Here is a 24,844-nt window from a genome sequence, read left to right on the forward strand (position 1 = left end):
GGATGTCTTGAAGATGGACCCGCTCCGCTCCAGATGGATGAAGATAGAAGATGCCGTCTGGATGAAGACTTCTGCCCGTCTGGAGGTCCTCTTCTGCCCGGATCGAATGAAGACTTCTGCCCCTCTGGAGGACCACTTGTGCCAGGCTGGGTGAAGCCGTCTCAAGTTAGGGTGATCTTCAAGGGGTTAGTGTTAGGTTTTATTAAGGGGGGATTGGGTGGGTTTTAGAGTAGGGTTGGGTGTGTGGGTGGTGGGTTTTAATGTTGGAGGGGGTATTGTACTTTTTTTTTACAGGTAAAATAGCTGATTACTTTGGGGCAATGCCCCGCAAAAAGCCCTTTTAAGGGCTATTTGTAATTTAGTGTAGGGTAGGGATTTTTTTATTATTTTTGGGGGCTTTTTTATTTTATTAGGGGGATTAGATTAGGTGTAATTAGTTTAAAATTCTTGTAATTATTTTATTATTTTCTGTAATGTAGTGTTTTTTTTCTCCGTACTTTAGTTTATTTAATTTAATTGTAATTAATTGTAGTTAGTTTAGGTAAAGTATTTAATTATAGTGTAGTGTTAGGTGTAATTGTAATTTAGGTTAGGATTTATTTTACAGGTAAATTTGTTTTTATTTTAACTAAGAAGTTATTAAATAGTTAATAACTATTTAATAACTATTCTACCTAGTTAAAATAAATACAAACTTGCCTGTAAAATAAAAATAAACCATAGGATAGCTACAATGTAACTATTAGTTATATTGTAGCTAGCTTAGAGTTTATTTTATAGGTAAGTATTAAGTATATAGTTAACCTCTTAAGGACATATGACGGAATTTTTCCGTCATAAAACAATTGAGCAAACTGAAAGCTGCGTCCTTAAAGGGTTAATAATAGTTTTTTTATTTAGATTTATTTAAATTATATGTAAGTTAGGGGGGTGTTAGGGTTAGACTTAGGTTTAGGGGTTAATAACTTTATTATAGTGGCGGCGACGTTGGCGGTGGCAGATTAGGGGTTAATACATTTAATATAGTTGCGGCGACGTTGGGGGGGCAGATTAGGGTTTAATAACTATAATGTAGGTGGCGACAATGTTGGGGGCAGCAGATTAGGGGTTCATAAGTATAATGTAGGTGGCGGCGGTGTCTGGAGCGGCAGATTAGGGGTTAATAATATTATGCAGGTGCCGGCGATGTCGGGGACGGCAGATTAGGGGTTAATAAGCGTAAGATTAGGGGTGTTTAGACTCGGGGTTCATGTTAGGGTGTTAGGTGTAGACATAAATTTTCTTTCCCCATAGGAATCAATGGGGCTGCGTTAGGAGCTGAACGCTGCTTTTTTCCAGGTGTTAGGTTTTTTTCAGCCGATTCTGCCCCATTGTTTCCTATGGGGAAATCGTGCATGAGCATGTTTAGCCAGCTCACCGCTACCGTAAGCAGCGCTGGTATTGAGGTGAGATGTGGAGCTAAATTTTGCTCTTCGCTCACTTTTTAGAGGCTAACGCTGGGTTGAAAAAAAACCTGTAATACCAGCGTTGTTTGTAGGTGAGCGGTGAGCTGAAACTGAGCGTTAGCCCCGCAAGCCTTACCGACAAAAACTTGTGATCTAGCTGTATGTGAATATGCTCTACTAAGGTTATATTCAAATTCTAAAGAATTCTGAAAACAAATACCAATTAACATAGAAATAGTAGTACAGTCCCAAGAGGGAATCAGAATAACCATTCTCTAGAATATAATACAGATAATATATTGAATAGGAAAAAACCTCAAGAGCAAAAATGTTAAAATCCAGATTTGAAAAGGATTATTAACATAGTTTATAGGAGGACTAGACTCCTAAAAGCTATAAACAGAAACATTTCCTTAACAAAGAACAAAAAATGTTCAAATGAAAAATAAGGAGAATTTTTAACAAACTGTTTGATACAGGATCCTTTGAGCCAAAGAAACCTTCATCAGTAGAATAAACTTAAATATGCTGTTGGTCAGAACAAAATTAATTAAATCTTAAGAATTATGAAAAGACCTCGTACGTTTACTTAAAGGCATAATAGCAGTCTTAACCTTTTATGATATAAGCAACAACATGAGATGTTTGCAGATGAAATTAAGTACATGAACTGTATATGTAAAAAACAGTAAATGTTATTGTACATGTAGAAACATTGCTAGCATAAAACAAGATAAATTAAATGCCACATAATTGAGCTGAAGAAATAACAACAGCTTAAAAAATTAAAAGAACACACTTAGCTTTGTAGAATTGTGTTCCAGGGCATCATAGTTTCTACAGTAACATCAGAGTCAGGATCAGAATGAGACATCTCGCAAGATGTAACAGAAAAAGAAAAATAACATTAGGCAAAACATTCAATTTCCACAATGTAACCGTTTCAGTAGAGAAAAACAAAAGCAGGCATAATAGCTTTCAAAGTTCACGAAACCAGCGAGCAATAGAGGTAGAGGGATAAAATAACTAACATTTGGCACCAAGAATGACACATTACGCAAAAAGAAGTTAACATTTTTTGGCGCAAAACTAACACCAGGAAATGACACAACTGGCGTCATAACGAACGCAATTTCGCTCCAAAACAACTAGCGTCAACAAAGACGCAGGAAATGACGAAATAGGCGCAACTTTGCGCCAAAAATGTTTGCACCAAGAATGACTCAATAAAAAACGGCATTTTGCGCCCTCGAGAGCCTAGATTTTCCAGCGAAAAAATAAGTCAAATTAGAAAAAGACTGAACCCCAGGTAAGAAAAAAGTTTAAATAAACTTCCCAAACATAATTCCTATACTGAAACTGTTTAGACTGCAAAGGGAAATACACATAGACCTGACTCATGGCAAATATAAGTAAAATATAGGGATGCACCGAAATTTCGGCCACAGAAAGTTTCGGCCGAAAATGGCATTTTTGGCTATTTCGGTTTTCGTTTTTTTAGCCTGTTATTTTCGGTAAAATTATTGTGTAGCATGTTTCAAATTTGATGCTAGCCTAGAGCTGCTGTTTAAGTTTATTACTTGACTTTCTGTTCTGCATATAATGAGTTTTCTAGGACTATACTTTATTTGGATAATTAGTAAAAAAAAAACTGTTAAATATGATTCTGTTACATAGAACTAAATGAAGAATAATACAGTATATTGATATTTATAATTGTTTTAAGTAGGGATGCACCAAAATTTTGGTCGCAGAAACATTTTGGCCGAAAATGGCATTATTGTTTGCCTAGTTTTTTTTTTCTTGGTAAAATTATTGTGTAGCATATTATTGTTTTAAGATATTTTTGTCCAATTTTAGTGTGTTACTTTCAATAAAAGTGTGGGATTTTTTTATTGGCTCTAATTATGCAAAAAAAAAACTAAAAAAAATTAATTTGAAAAACTACATTTTCGGTATCAGTTTCGGTTTTCGGCCAAGTGCATCCCGGATTTTCGGATTCGGTTTCGGTCCAGAATTTCCATTTCGGTGCATCACTAGTAAAATACATGTATTTAAAATTTTATATTAATACATAAAGCGCCAAACCATATCTGAGAGTGTCTTAAATAATGATACATACTTACCGAAAGACACACATCCACATATAGCAGATAGCTAAACCAGTACTGAAAACTATCAGCAGAGGTATTGGTATATAAGAGTATATCGTCCATCTGAAAAGGGAGGTAGGAGATGATTTCCTACGACCAATAACAGAGAACCCTTGAAAAGATTTCCCGCGAGGAAAACCAAAGAATCAATAGGTGATACTCTCTTCACATCCCTCTGGCAAACACTGTACTCTGACAGTAATTGGGCTTCAGAATGCTTAGAAGTTCTTATCATAGAAGGAATCATAAAAATCAAGCACAAACTTACTTCTCCACCTCCACAGGAGGCAAAGTTTGTAAAACTGAATTGTGGGTGTGGTGGGAGGTGTATTTATAGGCATTTTGAGGTTTGGGAAACTTTGCCCCCTCCTGGTAGGAATGTATATCCCATATGTCACTAGCTCATGGACTCTTGCCAATTACATGAAAGAAATGTACCTAATCCGATTGGTTTGAGCAATGTAGCTCTATGACTGTATCACTGGGGCCTATGAACTATTATAGCTTGTATGTGCAGCGGTCCAGCGTTATGGCTGCTTTTGGGAGGGGTACATTTATTTTCCTTATTCCCAAAGCAGATAACAGGCACATTAATAGACATGTGCATTTGAAGGTTTTGGATGCCTTTGAAAGCAGAAGAAGGGGGCCGCTTGCGGCGTTTGTCTCTTTTCAGAGCCATATTTCTTGTAACATTCCGAGGCATCCAAAACCTCAGAATACAGTCTACTAATAACGTAAGATTCTGAGGCATCCAAAACCTCAGAATACAGTCTACTAATAACGTAAGATTCTGAGGCATCCAAAACCTCAGAATACAGTCTTCTAATAACGTAAGATTCCAAGGCATCCAAAACCTCATAATACAGTCTACTAATAACGTAAGATTCCAAGGCATCCAAAACCTCAGAATACAGTCTACTAATAACGTAAGATTCCAAGGCATCCAAAACCTCATAATACAGTCTACTAATAACGTAAGATTCGGAGGCATCCAAAACCTCAGAATACAGTCTACTAATAACGTAAGATTCTGAGGCATCCAAAACCTCAGAATACAGTCTACTAATAACGTAAGATTCTGAGGCATCCAAAACCTCAGAATACAGTCTACTAATAACGTAAGATTCCAAGGCATCCAAAACCTCATAATACAGTCTACTAATAACGTAAGATTCCAAGGCATCCAAAACCTCAGAATACAGTCTACTAATAACGTAAGATTCCAAGGCATCCAAAACCTCAGAATACAGTCTACTAATAACGTAAGATTCCAAGGCATCCAAAACCTCAGAATACAGTCTACTAATAACGTAAGATTCCAAGGCATCCAAAACCTCAGAATACAGTCTACTAATAACGTAAGATTCCAAGGCATCCAAAACCTCAGAATACAGTCTACTAATAACGTAAGATTCCAAGGCATCCAAAACCTCAGAATACAGTCTACTAATAACGTAAGAGGGCTGATGCAGGACATTTTAGTGTCTGTCTAGTTGCATGAAACTTTGTACCAAGGAAGGGGGCAGTAGTAGGTTTCTGTTGCTCATTAATTAATGAGATGAATTGGTTTTATGGGTTTCCTGTCCTCCTTTACATTGCTACACATAAATAAAAACGTATGCATTTATCATTGATTATACTTTGCAGGAAGAAATAAAACTGAAGACACTTCTGAGCACGAGCACTTTATGCACCAGCTCTCTTCTTAGCTTGTCCTCAGGTCCAACATCCGGCTATAACAGCAGCATCGCAGCCACGTATGACACAAGCAGTAAACTGCACCCTCAGGAAACAAAGGTTTGTAAAAGTTCTTTCTGAAAAATGAAGGCGAACATTTTTATAATTATAGACAAGTAAAGCAGTACTGAAGGGGATACTGCATACTTAAAGGGACATTCCGGTCAAAATTTAAATGCACATAGATTAATTACATCTTTGAATAGAAACATATTTGCAATATAGTAAAAGTTATCACTGTTTTAGTGTTAGAATTTTTCTCTGCACGTGCATGGGAAGCATAGCTAGATATTGTCACTGCACCCACATTTTAAATACTGCAGCTGCTCGGATTATCAGTGGGGCTTTTATCATGTCAACAATTAACAAATTGAGTCATTACCAGATGGTAAAAGCACCTTAGCCTTTCTGTGCAAGTGCTGTGTTTAAAATGCTGGTGCACGGTGCATACTTCAATACACTTCTAAAACAGCTATAGCTTTTATTAGAAGCATATTTGCTAATGCATTTATATTACAAAAATGCTTCTATTCAATACCGAAATGCTCCCATGTGGTTTCCAATTTTGACTGGAATATCCCTTTAAGTATGCCGCAATCCCCTACACTTTGTACATGCTATACAGAAGGGTTTCCCAACTCCCCAAGACCCAATAAAAGGCCTGATTTTCAGAATGTCTTGTCAGCTTTTTATTTAATGCAGCGTCTAACATTTTCTCATCCAAGGTAATTCTAAAAATCTGGCCTCTTATTTACTAATGAGGACTGGAGTAGAATAGATCATTACAGGAGCTCATTTACATCTAGCGTCTGGTTGGCCACTGTAATGGTGACCATACAAATAGAGTGAGAGCTTTAATGGTTTAATCCTTGAACTGCTTTGGGTTTTCCAAAACCTGCAGGTTTTTTTAAATGTATTTATTATTTTTAGCAGTTTAGTTGCTGATATCATCTCTATGCAAATAAATGATAACAATAATAATACTATGATAAACTATGCATATATAAAGAAATGGACTTTATTGACCCTTCTTTTGCCATCATGTGTACAACTACAGGCAGTCCCCGGGTTACGTACAAGATAGGGACTTTAGGTTTGTTCTTAAGTTGAATTTGTATGTAAGTTGGAACAGGCACTTTTTTTAGGTGAAACTCTAGGCAAACATTTTTTTTTTGTTTTGGATAGCATAGGATAAAGTTTGTTTTGCTATCTGTGCCCCTGTTCAGAAAATTTCACATCACTTTCTGTCCTTGTGACAATTGGATTTTCAGTATTTTGGATTATCCTGGAAAGAAGGATTGTCGATAAAGCTCTATTTTCTCTGTATGTAAGTACGAGTTGTACTTAAGTCGGATGTCTGTAACCCGAGGACTGCCTGTATAGTAAAAGAAGATAAAGTGTTTATTCGTAAATTGTTTTAAAATGGAAATTTAAGGTAAAATAATCTTTTATGACTAAGACAGAACATGCAGTTATAAACAACTATCAAGTTTACTTTTATTATCAAATGTGCTTTATTCTGACAAGAGTTATATATGTGCAGCCACCAGTGCATTGCCACCCCCTGAGCATACTTAGGTATGCTCTTCAACATAGAATACCAAGAGAATGAAGCACATTTGATAACAGAAGTAAATTGGAAAGTTATTGAAGATTGTGGGTTCTATCTGAGTCATGAAAGTTTAATTTTGATTTTACTGTCCCTTAAAGGGTTAAAAAGGGGAAGGCAGTTTGTGATTATTAGCCTGTTATAGATAAGCAATGCATAGATATGATATCTAGGGTTTAATGACTGTCACTAATTAGTGCTGTGGAAATCATTTTCTTATTTCTTTAGAAATATTTGATGATGGTGTTTTTTTGTTTTTTTGAAGATTTCCCCAAGAAATGTGGAAGCTGGAAGTACAAGAGGTCGTTCTGCAATCAGGAAGAGCCTTCTTGTGCCCTCCCAACAGTCTGGTATATATTGAACACCACCTTTTTCAAATGAGGAGACAGTTGTTTTTTTTATTTGCAGGACCAAGAACTATTTGAGATAATGAGAATAAAAGGATCATGAGTATTTACAATAAATAGTTTATTATTAGTTTATACACCAGGAAATCTCTCTCTCACTTTAGATTTAAAGACTCACAAGAAGGCAATGGAAGCAATGCATATTCCCAGCACAACAGATTCCTGTTATGGGACCTACAACTCATTACATCTATCCAGCCTTGTCTCCTATCAGGAGTTTGCTCGGCAGGTCCAGGCTAGTGCCACAGCAGAGGTGAGTTCTGATTGCTTTTGAATTTGTGTAGTTTGAAAATGAAAGAGTTTGGAAAATCATTGTTGGTATCTAATGTATAGACCTGCTGTGGGTTGTGGCGCTATATTGCTGCTATGTGTTACTGGATGCCACAGCATTAATATTTATACATTATTTTTAGAAATGTCCGTTTGTTACAGACTTGTTTAATTACAGGTTATGGCAGCTTGCTCCACCAACCTGATGACTCTGTTTAACTCCCAAGCAGCTTCCGGATGGATGTGAGTTCCATGTTTTTTTTATCTAATCTGTATTGTAATATTGTTTGTCCTGTAACCTTAATTGATTGTTTTCCTTCATCCTTTTTCAGACATCAGTGTATAGAGAAGGGAGTGTCAGTTTATTACAAGTCATTTCCATCTGCCACAAAGCATGGCTTTCTTGGGGTGGGTGTTATCAAGAGACCCTTAGAAGATGTCTGGTGCATGGTGAAGGACGTTAACACCAGGCGGCTGTATGACCAGTCTATCCTCACAGCTCAGGTGCATCAAAGAGTAGGAAGTGGTATCCAGCTTGGTAAGTTACTGATCTTACAAAGCTCCCTTCCAATCCATTAAAACCTGGGTTGTGTAAATATGCAAAAACTATAAGAACCAGGCTTTTTCCAGGATTCTCACTGGGTTTCAATGAAGGGTTTTACCTTTAATATGATTAAACATTTCCCATAAATTCAATATAGTTTTCAAATGATAGCAGAATTGATCTTCTGGATACAGCTTAAATGGACATAATACTCATACGCTAAATCACATGAAAGTGATGCAGCATAACTGTAAAAAGCTGACATGAAAATATCACCTGAACATCTCTATGTAAAAAGGGAAGATATTTTACCTCAACATTTCTTCAGCTCACCAAAGTGCTCTATGAAGAGTTATGCTGCTGCTGCTGCTGCTTTCCATCTGCAAATTTTGCTTTGCTGTGATCTCTTGAGATTTCACTGAAATCTCATGAGATTTCATACTAAATGTCAAACTGAATAGGCAAATAACATGACTGTGCCTCCACATGCCAGATGCACACTCCCTTGCGATTCCTGGGACTAGCATCCTGATTGGCTGCTTAAGGTCTCTTTACGGGGGGGGCTGAATACTTGAGATAAAATATCTTCCTTTTTTACATAGAGATTTTCAGGGGATATTTTCTAGTCAGCTTTTTATTATTATTATCGGTTATTTGTAGAGCGCCAACAGATTCCGCAGTGCACTTTCCAGTACTTCAACATTTGGGTATCATTTCCCTTTAAGTCTGGTTGTGCTTTTTGCTCCAGAGCTTATAAAGTCTTGTTTTTCAAAGGAAACGTACAAAGGGATTTGATAGCTGATCTGTGTTGGATAATCTTATCAGTACAGATATATTCTTAACGGATAAACTCTGAAGTGTTGTGCTTTGAAAGGGTGAATTAATGATAAAACCAAAAAAGTAAAGGAGCCAAAACATCTGCTTCCAGAATTGCATCAACAGGAATAGGTTAGGTTATTACTATATATAACCAAGGTTTTATTTCTGTTTTAGTGCATATAATGAGCGATATGTCTCTGTGCTACTTAAAGCAACCCAGAGATTTCTGCTGCATTACTGTGGAGTCTAAAGAGGTAAGAATGAAAAATCCATAGTACATTTCCTGCCTTCCTTTGTTTATTTTTGTTGCATTATTGAGGTCATACTTTCTAACCTACAGGACAAACGGTACAGCTTGTGCTTTCAGTCCCTGTATAATGAATCCATGCCTCGGCCAACTAATGATATAGTACGAGGAGAGATTCTTCCCAGTGCCTGGGTGCTACAGCCTGATACTATTAATGGAGAGGAAATCACAAGAGTTATTTACATGCTTCAGGTACAATTTTCAATATGATGGTAGTTTTACTTAGAGTGCAGATTTAATTCAATGTTGCTTTCTTTATGATAAAAAAAACTATTTACTAAAATGAGTTTAGATGGATGGAATGAGCCTTGTTTCCCAATTTCTTTAACAATGATGTCAAACCCTTAAAGGGATAGCAAGATCAAAATATTGTTTTGCCACATTCCTCCATTACCAAAAATGTTTCTAGAAAAAGTTATTACTGTTTCTTTCATTAGGTGGTGAGAGTCCACAAGCCATTACTCCTGAGATTCCATTCCTGTCATCTAGGATGAGGCACAGATTCCCAAAGCTCTAAGAGCATTTAATTGTTCTCTCCTCTCTGGTATCCCACTCTTATCTTTGCCTCTACAGGAGTAGGTGAAGAATTGAGGTGCTCCAGGATCTTTGTTGAGAGGGGTTCTCAACTGATTTGAGACACATTTACTCCCTCAGAGAGCTGCTACTTGGGATAGAGGTGTAATTGGAGTATTGAGCAGTGACATAATTACACACAGTGAGGCGTTAGTCACAAGCCCTCCCACAGGTGTTGCAGGGACCAGTCCCTTAGCCTACCCCCGTTTGTTGATATAATCCACATATAGATCCTCTGCTATGACATACACAACACTCAATAGGCTCTCTACTGGAAACTGTCTAATTCTGCATCTAGTAGAGTGTGTGCTTCTCAAGGTACTTGAACAAATAGACATTTACCTAGCCCACAGGCTATTAGTTGTTAGTTACACCTTTCATGAGGTACCATGACATACAGACATTACCACCTTACACTCTAGACTTTCTTTTTTCCCCCAAAATTGTTTTATTGATGTAAACATAACATTTTTTTTACAGACAATGTGGGTCATTGTTTCAAGTTACAGACCCTGCACAATGACATTGTATATACACAGTAAGATGTGAAAGCAACAATTTCTGACATACTCTTGGTTATGTGTAGCAACTATAGGTAAAAGACATTCCAGTAAGAATAGGTATATAATGCCGAAACATATCAAAAGGACACTGTCTGTGGTCAATAAAGTAACATTACTATGATAATATGCAGAAAAAAATAGACTAAACAAACCTAAATCCTAATTTTTCTTATTTATCATAGATTTTTATATTTTGTCTAAGAACCCCCCAGAGTATATAGAAAAGTAAACTCCAACTAAAAATTAGTGGTCACTCTTGGACCACAGATTTTGAATATAAGAAAGGAGTAAAAAAAAATGGTGGAAATGTGTCTATGAACCTCCTAAAATATATATATATATATATATATATATATATATATATATGTATATATATATATATATATATATATATATATATATATATATATATATATATATATATATATATATATATATATAAAAGTAAACGTTAAATGTGCCCCCACTTTAGAGTTAGTGGCCACTTTTGGACCACAGACTTTAAATATAAAGGGACAAAAATTGGGGAAAATATCAACCGGTCCACTCTTGGACCCATTCTAGGTAGAATTACACTAGTATATTTCAGCATTAAAGGGACATAATACTCATATGTTAAGTCACTTGAAACTGATGCAGCATAGCTGTAAAAAGCTGACAGGAAAATATCACCTGAGCATCTCTATGTAAAAAAGTTAGATATTTTACCTCATAATTTCCTCAGCTCAGCAGAGTAAGTTCTGTGTAAAAAGTTATACTCAGTTACTGCCCAGCTGCAGGTAAAAAATAAAATAAAAAATTAAGAAATGAACAGCAGCCAATCAGCATCAACAGTGCTGAGGTCATGAACTCATTTACTGTGATCTCATAAGATTTCACTTAACTCTCATGAGATTTCATTGTAAACTTCCTTACACTGAATAGGGAAATAACATGAGTGTGCACGAAAGCTCGCTCCTTCCACTGTCCCGAGACAGACATACTGATTTGTTGCTTAGAAGTCCTTTACAATGGGATGTGGCTACTGAGAAACTTTTGAGGTAAAATATCTTTCTTTTTTACATAGAGATGTTCAGGTGATAGTTTCTAGTCAGCTTTTTACAGCTATGCTGCATCATTTTCAAGTGTTTAAACATTTGGGTATTATGGCCCTTTAAGAGAAAAAACAAAACAGATTAATAGTGAAATGTTATCCCCAAATAATAAAAAAGGGACTCTTGTGGACTATTCTGGATTACAGAGGACATAGAACAAAAAGTCACGTTTGGACCCATAGGGATTATAGTTAAAATGATACTAAACCCACATTTTTTTTCTTTCATGATTCATATACAGCATACAATTTTAAGCAACTTTCTAATTTACTACTATTATCCATTTTTCTTCGTTTTCTTGCTATCTTTATTTGAATTAGCAGGAATGAATGCTTTGGAGCCAGACCATTTTTGGTTCAGGCCCTGAGATAGCGGTTGCTGATTGGTGTCTATATCCAATCAGCAAGCGCAACCCAGGTTCTGAACCTAAAAAGCTTTCATTCCTGTTTTCTTTCCTAAGATATGGAGAGTCCACAACGTCATTCAATTACTAGTGGGAATATCACTCCTGGCTAGCAGGAAGAGGCAAAGAGCACCACAGCAAAGCTGTTAAGTGTCACTCCCCTACACATAATCCCCAGTCATTCTCTTTGCCTCTGTCAATGGAGGAGGTGAAGTTTGGTGTCTGAAGAAATTAATTTCTTTTTCGGGTACTTTTCCCTGCAAGCAAGGATTTGGGTTTAGCTGAGTCCAAGTCAATCTCTTCAGTAGAGTAGTGGTGGCTTTTAAGCAGTTAAGAAGCAAAGCAAGGACTACCTCCTACAGGTCTCTGTAAGGAGTATGTGTCATTTCACGTCTTGTGAGCTGTCTTCCTGCCGGACAGCTAAACTACAGGCAAGTGCTTTTGTCTTCAAGATCTTGGAGATTTCATATGCAGTAAATGGGGACATTTTTAAATCCTTTATACAGGATTTTCTTTGGCAGTGGGCAGGCACATTATGTATGTTGAGACTAGGGGTTAATCTTCTCTTTATTGGGACGTTTTTCCTCTTTGGGCTAATTTTGTTGAAATACTTTATTAGTATGTGTGTGTGTGTGTGTGGCTTATGTTTTATACAGGGATTTATGTATAAACTTAAAATTTGGCAGTTGTTTTTCTTTGCTTGCTTAGCTAGAACAGGCTAACTGACAGACTGCTTGAGCGTTTGTGTAAATTTAGTTCTGGTGTTATAGGCAGAGGGAAACGCACACCTTTTACTTGCTGCATAGTTTCCTCTCTCTGCCAGTCATGTGACTTCTCTCTGCTGTCGGATATTCGCGGAGCGGCGTCATTGAATTTCAGTCTCTTCAGTGTCGATCTACTTTTCTTCATAAATGAAGAGAGTTTACAGCTGCATTCATTACTTTTGGGAATTCAGAACCTGGCCACCAGGAGGAGGCAAAGACACCCCAGCCAAAGACTTAAATACTCCTCCCACTCCCCTCATCCCCCAGTCATTCTTTGCCTTTCATCCCAGGAGGTTGGCAGAGAAGTGTCAGAAGTTTTCGATAGTCTCTTATGGAGGGTAGTCCTCTTCGGCATGGGACTGGAGTTTTAAGTAGTCCTGTCAGCCTCTCAGTGAGAGCATGGGTGAAAGTTATGGTCCGGAGATGCAGGGAGAGTCTTTCTGCGAAACCATCCTGACTCATTAACAGCTCCACAAGCAATCAGCGTCGGTGGGTTTCACTGCCTGCTTTTTTTTCTCTCAAGTCCATGGCAGAAGCAACGTTACTATCTGTCACACTTGAAGAGCTGTGTTCCTGTTCCATGGCGTAGATTCCGGTAAGATCGTTTCATTTTACTTTCATCATGGATGTGTTGTAATAACAACTGTTTATCCGAGAGGGGCTACAACCTATCGGGGATAACTTTAACATAGGGTCTCAGTGAGGCTCCTTTTTGTATCTAGGAATCAAGGGTTAATATTTCCTGAGGAGGGTTTATAATCATGTTTGTTATGTGATTCTGTCTGCTACTGTGTAGTGTTGCTTCGGCTCATGGCTATTTTGGAACATAACGGCCTATGTCTAATGACGTGGCCTTTATGGTTGGGCGTGCTTTTGCATTGACTGCACGGTTTACCTTGTGACTCCATTTCCGCTTTCCTGACCGTGTGGTGACGGAGATATCCTGGTCTGCTGGTGTCTGGTTCTCTGGAGGTGGAGAGTGCCCCAGCCCTTGGGGGTTCAAGGTGCCGTTTAGATTTTTCTTATTGGTCCATTTTTTATTCAATGTCCCAGTTATGGAGGATTCAGATTTTTTGGAGAAAGATGTCTCTGATTCAGACTCTACTTCTTGCGAAGAATATGAATTGGCCCGGGTAATACATCAGTTATGTTCAGAATGCCGTTTTAAAGTACTCCTCAGGATCGGGGAATCAGGTGCCCACTGAGCCATCCGCCTCTGGGGATTCTATTTCCCACAAGACGAGTTCCCTACCATCTACCATAAGGTGTGGAGGACTTACTTGTCCTGGTGTGAGAAACACGGATATCCTTGGCACAAGGTGAAGATGTCCAGGATTCTGTCTTTTCTCCAGAATCCTGGTATGGAGAAGGGTCTTGCCGCCAGTTCCTTAAAGGGACAGATTTCGGCTTTATCAGTCTTGTTGCTGAGCTTCCTGACATTCAATCTTTTGTTCAGGCTCTGTCAGTCTGCTCCCCCGTGGAGCTTAAACTTGGTCCTTAAGGTATTGCAGAGGGTTCGGTTTGAGCCTATGCATTCTATTGACATTAAAGGGACAGTAAACCCCAACATTTTCTTTCATTATTTAGATAGAGAATAACATTTTTAAAAAGTTTCTAATTCTATTATCAAATTTGTTTCGTTCTCATGTTATTCTTTGTTGAAGGGATACCTAGGTAGGTAGCATGCACATGCCTGAAGCACTACATGACAGGAAATAGTGCTGCTATCTATTGCTCCTGCTAATGTATAACATTGTTGCAAAACTGTTGCCATATAGTGTTGTGGACGTGCACACTCATGAGCTTACATTCCAGCTTTTCAAAAAAGAATAACAAGAAAACGAAATAAATTTGATAACAGAAGTAAATTGGAAAGTTGTTTAAAATGGTATGCTCTATCTGAACCACGAAAGAAAAGAAAATTGGGTTTAGTATCCCTTTAAGATTCTATCCTGGAAGGTTCTCTTTCTGTGCCCTGTTGGCACGCAGAGTATCTGAGCTGGCTGCCTTGCAATTCGAGCCTCCTTATTTGGTCTTTCATGCGGATAAGGCTGTTGTTCGCACCGGTTTGGGGTTTCTTCCCAAAGTGGTGTCTAACCATAACTTCAATCAGGAAACAGTTGTTCCTTCTTTGTGTCCTAACCCTTCTTCTTCTAATGAGAGGTTACTTCATAATCTGGATGTGGTTCGGTCCTTAAAGTTCTATCTTCAGGCTACAAAGGATTTCAGACAGTCTACATCTCTTTTTGTGGTGTATTCCGGGAAGCGCAAGGAGCAGAGGGGGCCTCTTATACTTCTATGTCCTTTTGGTTGAGGAGCTTGATTCGCTTGGCCTATGAGACAGCAGGACATAAGCCTCCTCAGAGGATCACCCAAACGCTACTTATCCTTCTATGGAGTGTGGCCTGTTCCCACCGGAGGTTACGACACGGTTCCGCATGGCTATATCTTTGGTACTGGCACATCTGCACCTCACCTTCCGGGAGTGTGCTTACAATATGTCCGTGTTCCGTTAACTGGGGCTCGTCCGGCGTGGGGTCGTCTGGTCCAGTTCAGCCCTCCGGGGGAGCGACTGTCCCTGAGGCCTCAGGGGGTCAACCTTCGGGCCGGTGTTTTCTTGTGTCCCAGTGGTATGTTGCGCCTTTAGTTATAGACTGGCGCGCCTTCGTGTTCTACTAAGGCACGTTTTTGGCGCTGCTGTATCCCACTCTTAATGGGTCTGGGGATTCTCGGTCAATCTTCGACTGGCTTGCATGCATAGACATAAGGGGATGAAGTAATCTTCTTATAGTCTTTGTTATTTGTGTATCCTGTTCCAGTTCTGAGCTTGGAAGTCTCGGACCCCTGTTGGGCTAGTTCTGCGGGCTGTCCGTTTTTTCCTAGGCAATAACTTACGAGTTGCCTTATCTTTTATCTTCATCCAGTGAGGATGATTTTTATTTGGTCTAAAGCTCAGGTTGTGGTGTGATGTTTCCTTCAGGAACTTTCTTCTCTGGAGTTGATACTGGCGATTTTGTGGTCGCACTGTTTACAAAAGTCTGTCTGACTATTTTTTATCCCTCCATCACGGGGGAAACTCTATGTGGCCTTGACAGTGCTGGGGCCCTTGGTTTCAGGCTGGTCCTGACTGGGTACAAATCCTTCTGTCTTTGAGGCCTAGTTCAGACACGTGGCTCTTTTTTATGTCCGGTTGGTCCGGTGAGGGCGCCTAGTGATCACAATATGATTTGTGTTGTTTTCTTGTTTTATTTTACAAGCTTCAACTAGCATCCTGAGAGGACTTGAGGGTCCGTGGTTGCTTAGGGGCATGAGGGATTGGTTCAGTCCTCATTCGCCTTTCAATCTAGTGGGCCGGGACTCCGTTAAGATCCGCGGTGACATGCTCAGTCGTTTCCGATTTTTCCGGGAACTAGAGCGTTCCTCGTTGTGGGTTGGAGGCTTGGAGGATTTAGGTCCTTCATACCGCCGTTCTTACGGTTTTGCCTTTCATGGTCTCTTTGGAAGTGTCCTTTTAGAGGTTCTCTTCCTTTGGGTCGAGACTTTCTGGACTTCGTCCGGTTTTTCTGGCGGCTTTGGCCACTTCATTAGGAAGTGAAGGCCGTGAGGCTCTGTCTTCCTTCGGGAGTTAGTCGTCTTTATATAAGGGGCGATAAAAGGTGTTATCCCCTAAGCAAAAAGCTTGGAAAAAAGAGACGTTTTTTTGCCTGGGTTCGGGATGCTTTGCATTCTTCTCCCTTGGGTGTGGTCCTCTGCAACGTTAATCTGAAAGGATTATAGAGACTAGCCTTTCTTCTACTCTTTCGGGTGTTCTCGTTCTCATTTCCCTTATTGTTGCCCTTGGGGCCTTTGGGCTCTAGAGAAATTGCGTGACTTTGTCGCGGCCTAGCACCTTTTTGGGGGGTGTTGACCTCCAGCTAAGGGTGTTCTCTTCCCTTTGGGCTGGGAATTATGAGTGAGTCCTGTACTCGTTCTCTGGGTTTCCCCGTTCTCATCCCCTGTGAGGTCTGATTGCTTCAGACGAGGTATCTTGTGTTCCCTGGGAGTGCTGTTCGTTCAAGGACGATTCTGGGTCCAGGGTCAAGGGTTCTTGTCTTGGATCCTTCTTGGATGTCTGGAGACTTATGATCCTGTGGACTGGTTCGGAACGACCCAGTTTTTTCAGGGACCTTACGTTGCGACATAGGGACTAGCTCATTGGGCTTGCAAGCAGAAAGGCCAGAGTTCTCCTTTACCTTCGGGTACTGGTTATTAACTTTAAGGCCTAACTTGTCCTTCGGACGGAGTGTGCTTCTCTTCATGGGGAGTTTTTTCTCTGTTGGGTCAACAGTGGTGTCTGGATGATTTTTTATTCAGTCCGTGTTTTGATCATACTATGGCTTCATGTCTTGTGGACATGTACGCTGTTCTTATCTGTGCCCTTCCCTTTTGAGGGGATAGTTTGTCTTCCTTATGAGCTGGAGTTCTTTGCTCTGGAGGATCTTTATTCTTAGGTTGGATCAGGTGGCTTATCTCTGTAAGGGGCAGCATCTGCTGCTCTGTGGGCTCTGTTCCACCTGTTGAAATTTGATCTCTCTACGTAGAGACCGTCTAAGAGAGCTGTGACAGGTCTTCCTACGGATCTATTGCACTTTTCTCTGTTCCAGGTCCCAGGGGGTTCTCCTTGGGAGTGCCTTTTTTTTGAGGATCGGATTGAGTTGGCACCCGAGCTCTGTTGACCATTCCCTGGGGGCTCGTACTTGGGGTCTTTCTGCCCCCCCTGTCTTATCAGACATGTCTGTCGCTTGGGCTGGTCTGGTGTTGGAGCAGGATCTGAGATCTGTTGCTCTGCTAAATTCATCCTCAGAGCATTCGAGGTACGGTAAGCTTCTTGAGGTTTCTCCTTTCTCCATGTTCAGGAATTGTGGGAAGGACTGGCGGCTCTTAGTTAGCCTGCAACGTTATCCGCTGGTTAGTGGATACTTAGCAATCTGAATGATCCTATCTTCAGCTGCTTTCTGCTTGCCCTGCAAGTATTTAAGTTCAGAGTCATTTTTAGATGACTGTAGCGTGCAGTGTTTTTGCTTCAGGTGTTGTTCATCAGACCTATCTGAGCTTGCTGCACGAGGTTTCGTTTCTGAATATTTCGGTATTCTGAGCTACCTTTTTGCGACTTCGGGACCTTAGTCTTCAGTTGCTTTTTAGAGTGTGGTTGCACTGTGTTGGGGGAAGATCCTCTCTGTTTCAGATTCCCGTGGTTTCTGTTTTTCTGGGGTTTGGGCGTTGCCTCCCCTTGTTTCCATGAGACTGGTGGGTCTCTGTTGGTCTGGAGTTCCTTATGCTAGCTGGACAGCTAGCTCAGCATACTAATGCACTGTAGCTACTATGCACTGTAGCAAACCGAGGGTTGCAAGTCGATCCCCGGCGAGGTCTACTCAGCCTTCCTCCTTTCGATTTTGATATGATGAGCAGCGCCTTGAGTCCCTTAAGGGGGATTAGCCGCACTTTACAAGTACATTCATGTTTTCTCTGTGTCTTTCCTTATCTGTAGAAGATTACGGTAGCTTGTTCCCTTTCTTTAGTGAGGGGTGTGTTGTTTGGAGACCGACTACTGGGCGATGGTGTCTCCTGGAGGCTGTTGACTCAGTCGAGTCTAGTTCCTGCGGTCTCTAGCAAGGCTTGTGGACTATCTGGGGGTCAGTGTCCTTTGGTCTTTTCCTCTTTTTCAAAGTTGTTCTCGGCTTTGGACGAAGCAGTATTTTGTTGGGTAGGGGTTTTCATGCCTGGTGCCCTCAGAATGGGCTGCCTCTTGTACCCTCCTGTTTTTACATTCAGTGTCCTATATAGCTTGGGTATTGTTTTCCCAAAAGTAATGAATGCAGCTGTGGACTCTTTCCATTTGTTAAGAAAAACATAAATCATGCTTACCTGATAATTTTCTTTTCTTCAGATGGAGAGAGTCCACAGCTCCCCACCCGTGCTTTTATGCAGGACGGCCGTAATTTTTGTTCTTCTGGCAACTTTTCAACCTGATATTTCTTCTACTGTTCCTTGGTAGAATGACTGGGGGATGAGGGGAGTGGGAGGAGTATTTAAGCCTTTGGCTGGGGTGTCTTTGCCCTCTACTGGTGGCCAGGTTCTGAATTCCCAAAAGTATTGAATGCAGCTGTGGACTCTTTTTTCCATCTGAAGAAAAGAAAATTATCAGGTAAGCATAATTTGTTATACGATCATTTTAGAGAATTCTGGCAGCCAAATTGTGTATAAGTGTTACGGTAAGGCACCTCAGCCTGTCTAAGGTGTAGGGGGCCTGTTTGGTTTATTATTTTAAAGAATTTTTGCATAACGTTAAGGTATTAAAAATTCTTAAAGTGACAGTGTATTTAAAAACATTTCTACAATTTGGGGAATTTTTTTATTTAGTATTATGGACATGGAAGACTCTGTGTCTTTTGACAAATGCTTGTCATGTCTAGAGGCACAAATTGTTTTGGCTATGCAATTCTGTGCGGCATGCTTAGCTAGAATACTTCAATTTAAATTCAAGATAAATTGTTGCCCGCTGAGCCCAATATCTCTCAGGATGATGCTGTTCAAGCAATGCCACAGCTTTCTCCTCAAACATCTCAATCCACTATGGCATCACATACAGTGCCCTGCAGTTCCTCTTAGCCTCCTGGAGGAGTTTATTTGCATGCAGATTTTGCTGCACAGGTATCTTCTGCTGTATCTGCTGCATTATCTGCTTTTTCAATGCTGGGAAAACACAAGAGGAAAATTAGATATTCAGATAGTAAGGTTTCTGTTCCACCTACTGCTACGCAGGTTGCCCTTCCTCATACGTCTGATGAGGAGGATATGTCAGTAGCCTCTGAGGGTGAAATCTCAGATTCGGACAGTATTATTCCTTCATCTGATACTGAAAAAGTAAACGTCATATTTAAGCTTGAACACTCTACTGTTAAAGGAGGTATTGGATACTTCTGTCGTTGTCAACCCTAAGAAGTCTAGTAAACTTAATAAATACTATGATGTTCCTTCCTCTGTGTCCCAGACCGTGTGATGGAGATTTTCACAGGAATGGGAGAAGTCAGGGATTCCTGTCTCCCGTATTTAAAAAGATCTTTCCTATTGCATTAAAGATTCTTGGCGCACGGTGCCTTAAGTAGAAGGGGCTATTTCTACTCTGGCTAAGAGAACTACGATCCCTATAGAGGCTAGCTGCTTCTTTAAGGATCCCATTGACAAAAAGCTGGAGCTTATGTGAAGAAGATGTATGTTCATCAGGGTCTTTAGTGGCAACCTGCAGTTTGTATTGCCACAGTAGCAAGTGCGGCATCTTATTGGTGCGACGCCTTGTCTGAATCAATTTTAGTAGTGATTTCATTGGAGGAGATACAAGATAGGATTAAGGCTCTTAAACTAGCCAATTCCTTTATTTCTGGTGCTAACATGCAAGTTATTAGACTGGGAGCCAAGATGTCTGGCTTCACTGTCCTAGCCCACAGGGCATTGTGGCTAAAATCTTGGTCAGCTGATGTTACCTCTAAGTTCAAGCTTCTGACGCTTCCTTACAAGAAGAAGACCTTGTTCAGACCTGGTCTGGCAGAAATAATTTCTGATATTACAGGGGGAAAAGGGACTTTTCTACCGCAAGACAAGAAGAACAGACTCAAAGGACGTCAAAGTAATTTTCGCTCCTTTCAAAGGTCAAAAGTCTTTCTCTCCCTCTTCGAAGCAGGAGCAGTCTAAGTCTTCTTGCAAGCCCAATCAGTCTTGGAATAAGGGGAAGCAATCAAAGAAACCCTCAGCTGAGTCTAAGTCAGCATGAAGGGTCAGCCCCCCGGTCCGGGATCGGATCAAGTGGGGGTCAGACTTTCCCTGTTTAGTCAAGCGTGGAGACGAGATGTCCCAGATCCTTGGGCTGTGGACATAGTATCTCAGGGTTACAAAATAGAATTCAAAACTTTCCCTCCCAGGGGCAGATTCCACCTCTCAAGATTATCTGCAGACCAGGTAAACAGAGGCATTCTTCAACTGCGTTCAGGACCTTTCCTCCCTGGGAGTGATTGTTCCAGTTCTAGTAAGAGAACATGGTCTAGGATTCTATTCAAATCTGTTCGTGGTGCCCAAAAAGAGAGTGAACTTTTCAACCCATTTGAGAGCTAAAGTACCTCAACAAGTTCTCAGGGTACCGTCCTTCAAAATGGAAACCATTCGTTCCATTCTTCCTTTTGTCCAAGAGGGTCAGTTCATGACGACCATAGACCTGAAGGATGCGTATCTTAATGTTCCCATCCATAGGGATCATCACAAATTCCTGAGTTTCACTTTTCTAGACTAACACTTTGTTGCTCTTCCGTTTGGCCTTGCCACAGCTCCCAGAATTTTCTCAAAGGTTCTGGGGGCTCTCTTGGCAGTGATCAAGTCTCGGGAAATTGCAGTGGCGCCCTACCTGGACGACATATTGGTTTAGGCACCATCTTTTCAACAAGCAAACTCTCATACAGAGATGTTGTTGTCTTTTCTACCTTCCCACGGTTGGAAAGTGAATCTTGAAAAGAGTTCCCTTGTTCCAGCTACAAGGGTGGTTTTCTTAGGGACCATAATAGATTCCCTATCTGTGAAATTTTTTCTGACGAGGTCAGAAAATCCAGAATTCTCTCCTCTTGCCTCTCTCTACAGTCTACTGTTCGGCCATCAGTGGAGGTAATTGGTCTGATGGTCGCTTCCATGGACATCATTCCCTTTGCTCGTCCATTTGAGAGCTCTGCAATTATGCATGCTCAGACAATGGGTCTCAGAGGATAGATCTAGACCAGTCGACAAGAGACTCTCTCCCGTGGTGGCTTTCTCAGGACCATCCGTCTCAGGGCACATGCTTCCGGAGACCTTCCTGGGTGATTTTGACCATGGATGCCAGCCTGCTAGGCTGGGGAACAGTCTGGGACTCGTTAAAAGGTGCAGGGACTCGGAAGGAGTCTGCTCTCCCCATAAACATCTTGGAATTGAGAGTGATTTACAATGCTCTGATGGCTTGGCCTCAATTGTCCTTAGCCTGGTTTATCAGGTTTCAGTCGGATAACATCACCTCAGTGGCTTACATCAACCACCAGGGAGGAACTTGGAGTTCCTTAGACATGAAGGAGGTGGCACGGATTATTCAGTGGGCAGAAGCTCACAATTGTTGTCTATCTGCCATCCATATTCCTGAAGTGGACAACTGGGAAGCGGATTTCCTGAGCAGACAGATTTCCTGAGCAGACAGACATTTCATCCCGGGGAGTGGGCTCTCCACCCGGAGGTGTTCTGCAGGTTAACCCTCAAATGGGGGGTGCCGGAGTTGAATCTGATGGTGTCTCGGCAGAACGCCAAGCTTCCAAGGTACGGTTCAAGGTCAAGAGATCCTCAGGCAGCTGTGATAGATGCTCTGGCGGTTCCTTGGGATTTCGGTCTAGCATACTTGTTTCCTTAGTTTGCGCTCCTTCTACGGGTTATTGCCCGTATCAAATGGGAGAGAGCATCAGTAATTCTAATAGCTCCTGCATGGCCTTGCAGGATCTGGTATGCAGACCTAGTAAAGATGTCTTCTCGGCCGCCTTGGAGGTTGCCTCTGAGGAAGGACCTTCTAACTCAGGGTCCATTCCTCCACCCAAATCTCGTTTCTCTGAAGCTGACTGCTTGGAGATTAAACACTTAGTTCTGTCTAAGCGTGGATTTTCTGAGTCGGTCATTGAGACCATGATCCAGGCTTGCAAGCCAGTTACTCGAACAATTTACCATAAGGTATGGCGTAAATACCTTTATTGGTGTGAATCTAAGGGCTACTCTTGGAGTAGTGTCAGGATTCCTAGAATTCTGTCTTTTCTCCAGGAAGGTCTGGTTATCAGTCAGTTCTCTGAAAGGTCAGATTTCTGCATTATCTATTTTGTTACACAAGCGTCTGGCGGATGTGCCAGATGTTCAATCTTTTTGTCAGGCCCTGGTCAGAATCAGGTCTGTGTTTAAACCTGTTGCTCCTCCTTGGAGCCTTAATCTTGTTCTTAAAATTTTGCAGCCGGCTCCGTTTGAGCCAATGCAATTCCATAGATATTAAGTTGCTATCTTGGAAGGTTTTGTTTTTTATTGCTATCTCTTCTGCTCTGAGAGTTTCGGAACTCGGCTTTGCAGTGTGATTCGCCTTACCTTATTCTTTCATGTGGATAGGGCGGTTCTTCGTACTAAATTGGGGTTTCTTCCTAAAGTGGTTTCGGATAGAAATATTAATCAGGAAATTATTGTTCCTTGTCTCTGTCCCAATCCTTCTCATAAAGAACGTCTGTTGCACAACTTGGATGTTGTGCGTTCTCTAAAATTCTACCTACAGACGACTAAGGATTTTCACCACTTTTCTGCCCTGTTTGTTTCTCAGGAAAGCGTAAGGGTCAAAAGGCTACTGGCTACTTCTCTTTCCCTCTAGTTAAGAAGTATAATTCATTTTGCTTATGAGACTGCTGGACAGCAGCCTCCTGCGAGAATTACAGCTCATTCCACTAGGGCTGTCTCCTCTTCTTGGGCTTTCAAAAATGAAGCTTCTGTGGAACAGATTTGCAGGGCTGCAACTTGGTCCTCTCTGCATACTTTTTCCAAATTTGATACTTTTGCCTCGGCTAAGGCCTCTTTTGGGAGAAAGGTTCTTCCAGTGGTGGTGCCTTCTGTTTAGGTCTGCCTGTCTTGTTCTGCCTCCCTGTTCATTCCGTGTTCTCTAGCTTGGGTATTGGTTCCCACTAGTAATTGAATGACGTTGTGGACTCTCCATATCTTAGGAAAGAAAACAAAATTTATGCTTACCTGATTAATTTGTTTCTTTCCGGATATGGAGAGTCCACGACCCCACCCTTCATTAAGACAGTTTTCTTTCTAATGACACGATGAGTCCACGGGTCATCATTAATTACTGTTAGGAATACCACTCCTGCCCAGCAGGAGGCGGCAAAGAGCACCACAGCAAAGCTGTAAAAATCTCCTCCCTTCCCTCCCACCCCAGTCATTCTCTTTGCCTACGTTAGAGCAAGGAAGTGGTAAAGTTAGGTGTTAGTAAAAGATCTTCAATAAAGAGTTTATTATTTTTTAAGTAGTACAAGATTGTGCTGCTTTGTTCTAGGGTGTAGCCGTAGTCCATATCAGTCTCTTCAGTAGAGCAGGGGTGGCTTTAGAGCAATGGGAACTGGTGAGATATAATTTTCACTGCGCCTCCCATATATTTATGCTGCCCTAATCCTGATAGCCTTAGTAAGATTACTCAGGCTTTATCTTTTCTCCACAGGGCTATGTGAGGGAGAGGACCTCTCAAACCTGGTGAGCTGCCTTGCTGTCTGGCAGATTTACAAGGTAAGTGCTGACTTTTTATTCTGGGTCTGGGAAAAAAGGATCTCAGAGGAAGTGGAACACTTTATTATATTGGGACAATAGCATCTTATAGATAAAAGGAGGAGACTTAACGACAGCACTTTCTAGGCAGGCACTGGGGCTGAGGAGATTAGGAGACTTGGCCGACCGGGAGATTGCTTTTAAAACGCCCACGATGGGCGGATCTTTGTGTAGCGCCAATTTGGGTTGCGCTCCGCGGTCTCAGCACTTAGATAGGTTCAGTATGAGGGGCCTTTTCAATACTCCCGGTGGCTTCACTTTAACATAAAAAAGGCCGACCGGGAGATTGCTTTTAAAACGCCCACAATGGGCGGAGCTACATGTAGCGCCAATTTGAGTTGCACTCCACGGTCTCAGCACTTCCTGTTATCGGAAGGAAGAGAGGGTTGTAATATAAGTCCCCAGAGTGTTAACACATGTTAGGACCGGACAGACGCTACAAGGAAGTGGTCCGTTAAATACCATCTACAGCGGAGTTCCTGTGTCAGAGGGGCAGGTAGGCACCTCAGCAGCATATTAAGCTGAGTTGTAGCAGTGTTCTATATTACTTGTGTAGCTATTTAACAATTTCTGCACATGAAAATATAAAAGTTACGTTTTAAAATTTAAAGAGACAGTAACGTTTTTTTTGTTTTTCAGTTTTAATTGTTATTAAAAAAATTTTAGACTTTTATTTGATTACACCATCCGTTGTGAGGCAGAATGGACCAAGAGGCCCTGTAATATTTTTTTTTACCTTTTCTGTTCCTCATGTAGTGAGAGAACTTTAAA

The 24,844-nt window shown here is 40.9% G+C and overlaps 1 protein-coding gene across 2 annotated transcripts in view; it reads left to right on the forward strand.

Annotated features, from left to right (window-relative positions):
* The window catches only part of STARD9 (StAR related lipid transfer domain containing 9), a 511,030-nt gene that overhangs the window by 478,086 nt on the left and 8,100 nt on the right, over window positions 1–24,844 (forward strand). For both annotated transcript variants that reach the window (XM_053697793.1, XM_053697794.1), the window contains exons 26-32: window positions 5,246–5,395; window positions 7,210–7,294; window positions 7,456–7,604; window positions 7,800–7,864; window positions 7,954–8,159; window positions 9,159–9,238; window positions 9,325–9,483. In XM_053697793.1, coding sequence (XP_053553768.1) covers window positions 5,246–5,395; window positions 7,210–7,294; window positions 7,456–7,604; window positions 7,800–7,864; window positions 7,954–8,159; window positions 9,159–9,238; window positions 9,325–9,483 — 894 coding nt within the window. The remainder of the gene's footprint in view (window positions 1–5,245; window positions 5,396–7,209; window positions 7,295–7,455; window positions 7,605–7,799; window positions 7,865–7,953; window positions 8,160–9,158; window positions 9,239–9,324; window positions 9,484–24,844) is intronic.

Source organism: Bombina bombina, chromosome 1 (genome assembly GCF_027579735.1).
Source record: "Bombina bombina isolate aBomBom1 chromosome 1, aBomBom1.pri, whole genome shotgun sequence".
In the NCBI taxonomy this organism is placed as follows: Eukaryota; Metazoa; Chordata; class Amphibia; order Anura; family Bombinatoridae; genus Bombina; species Bombina bombina.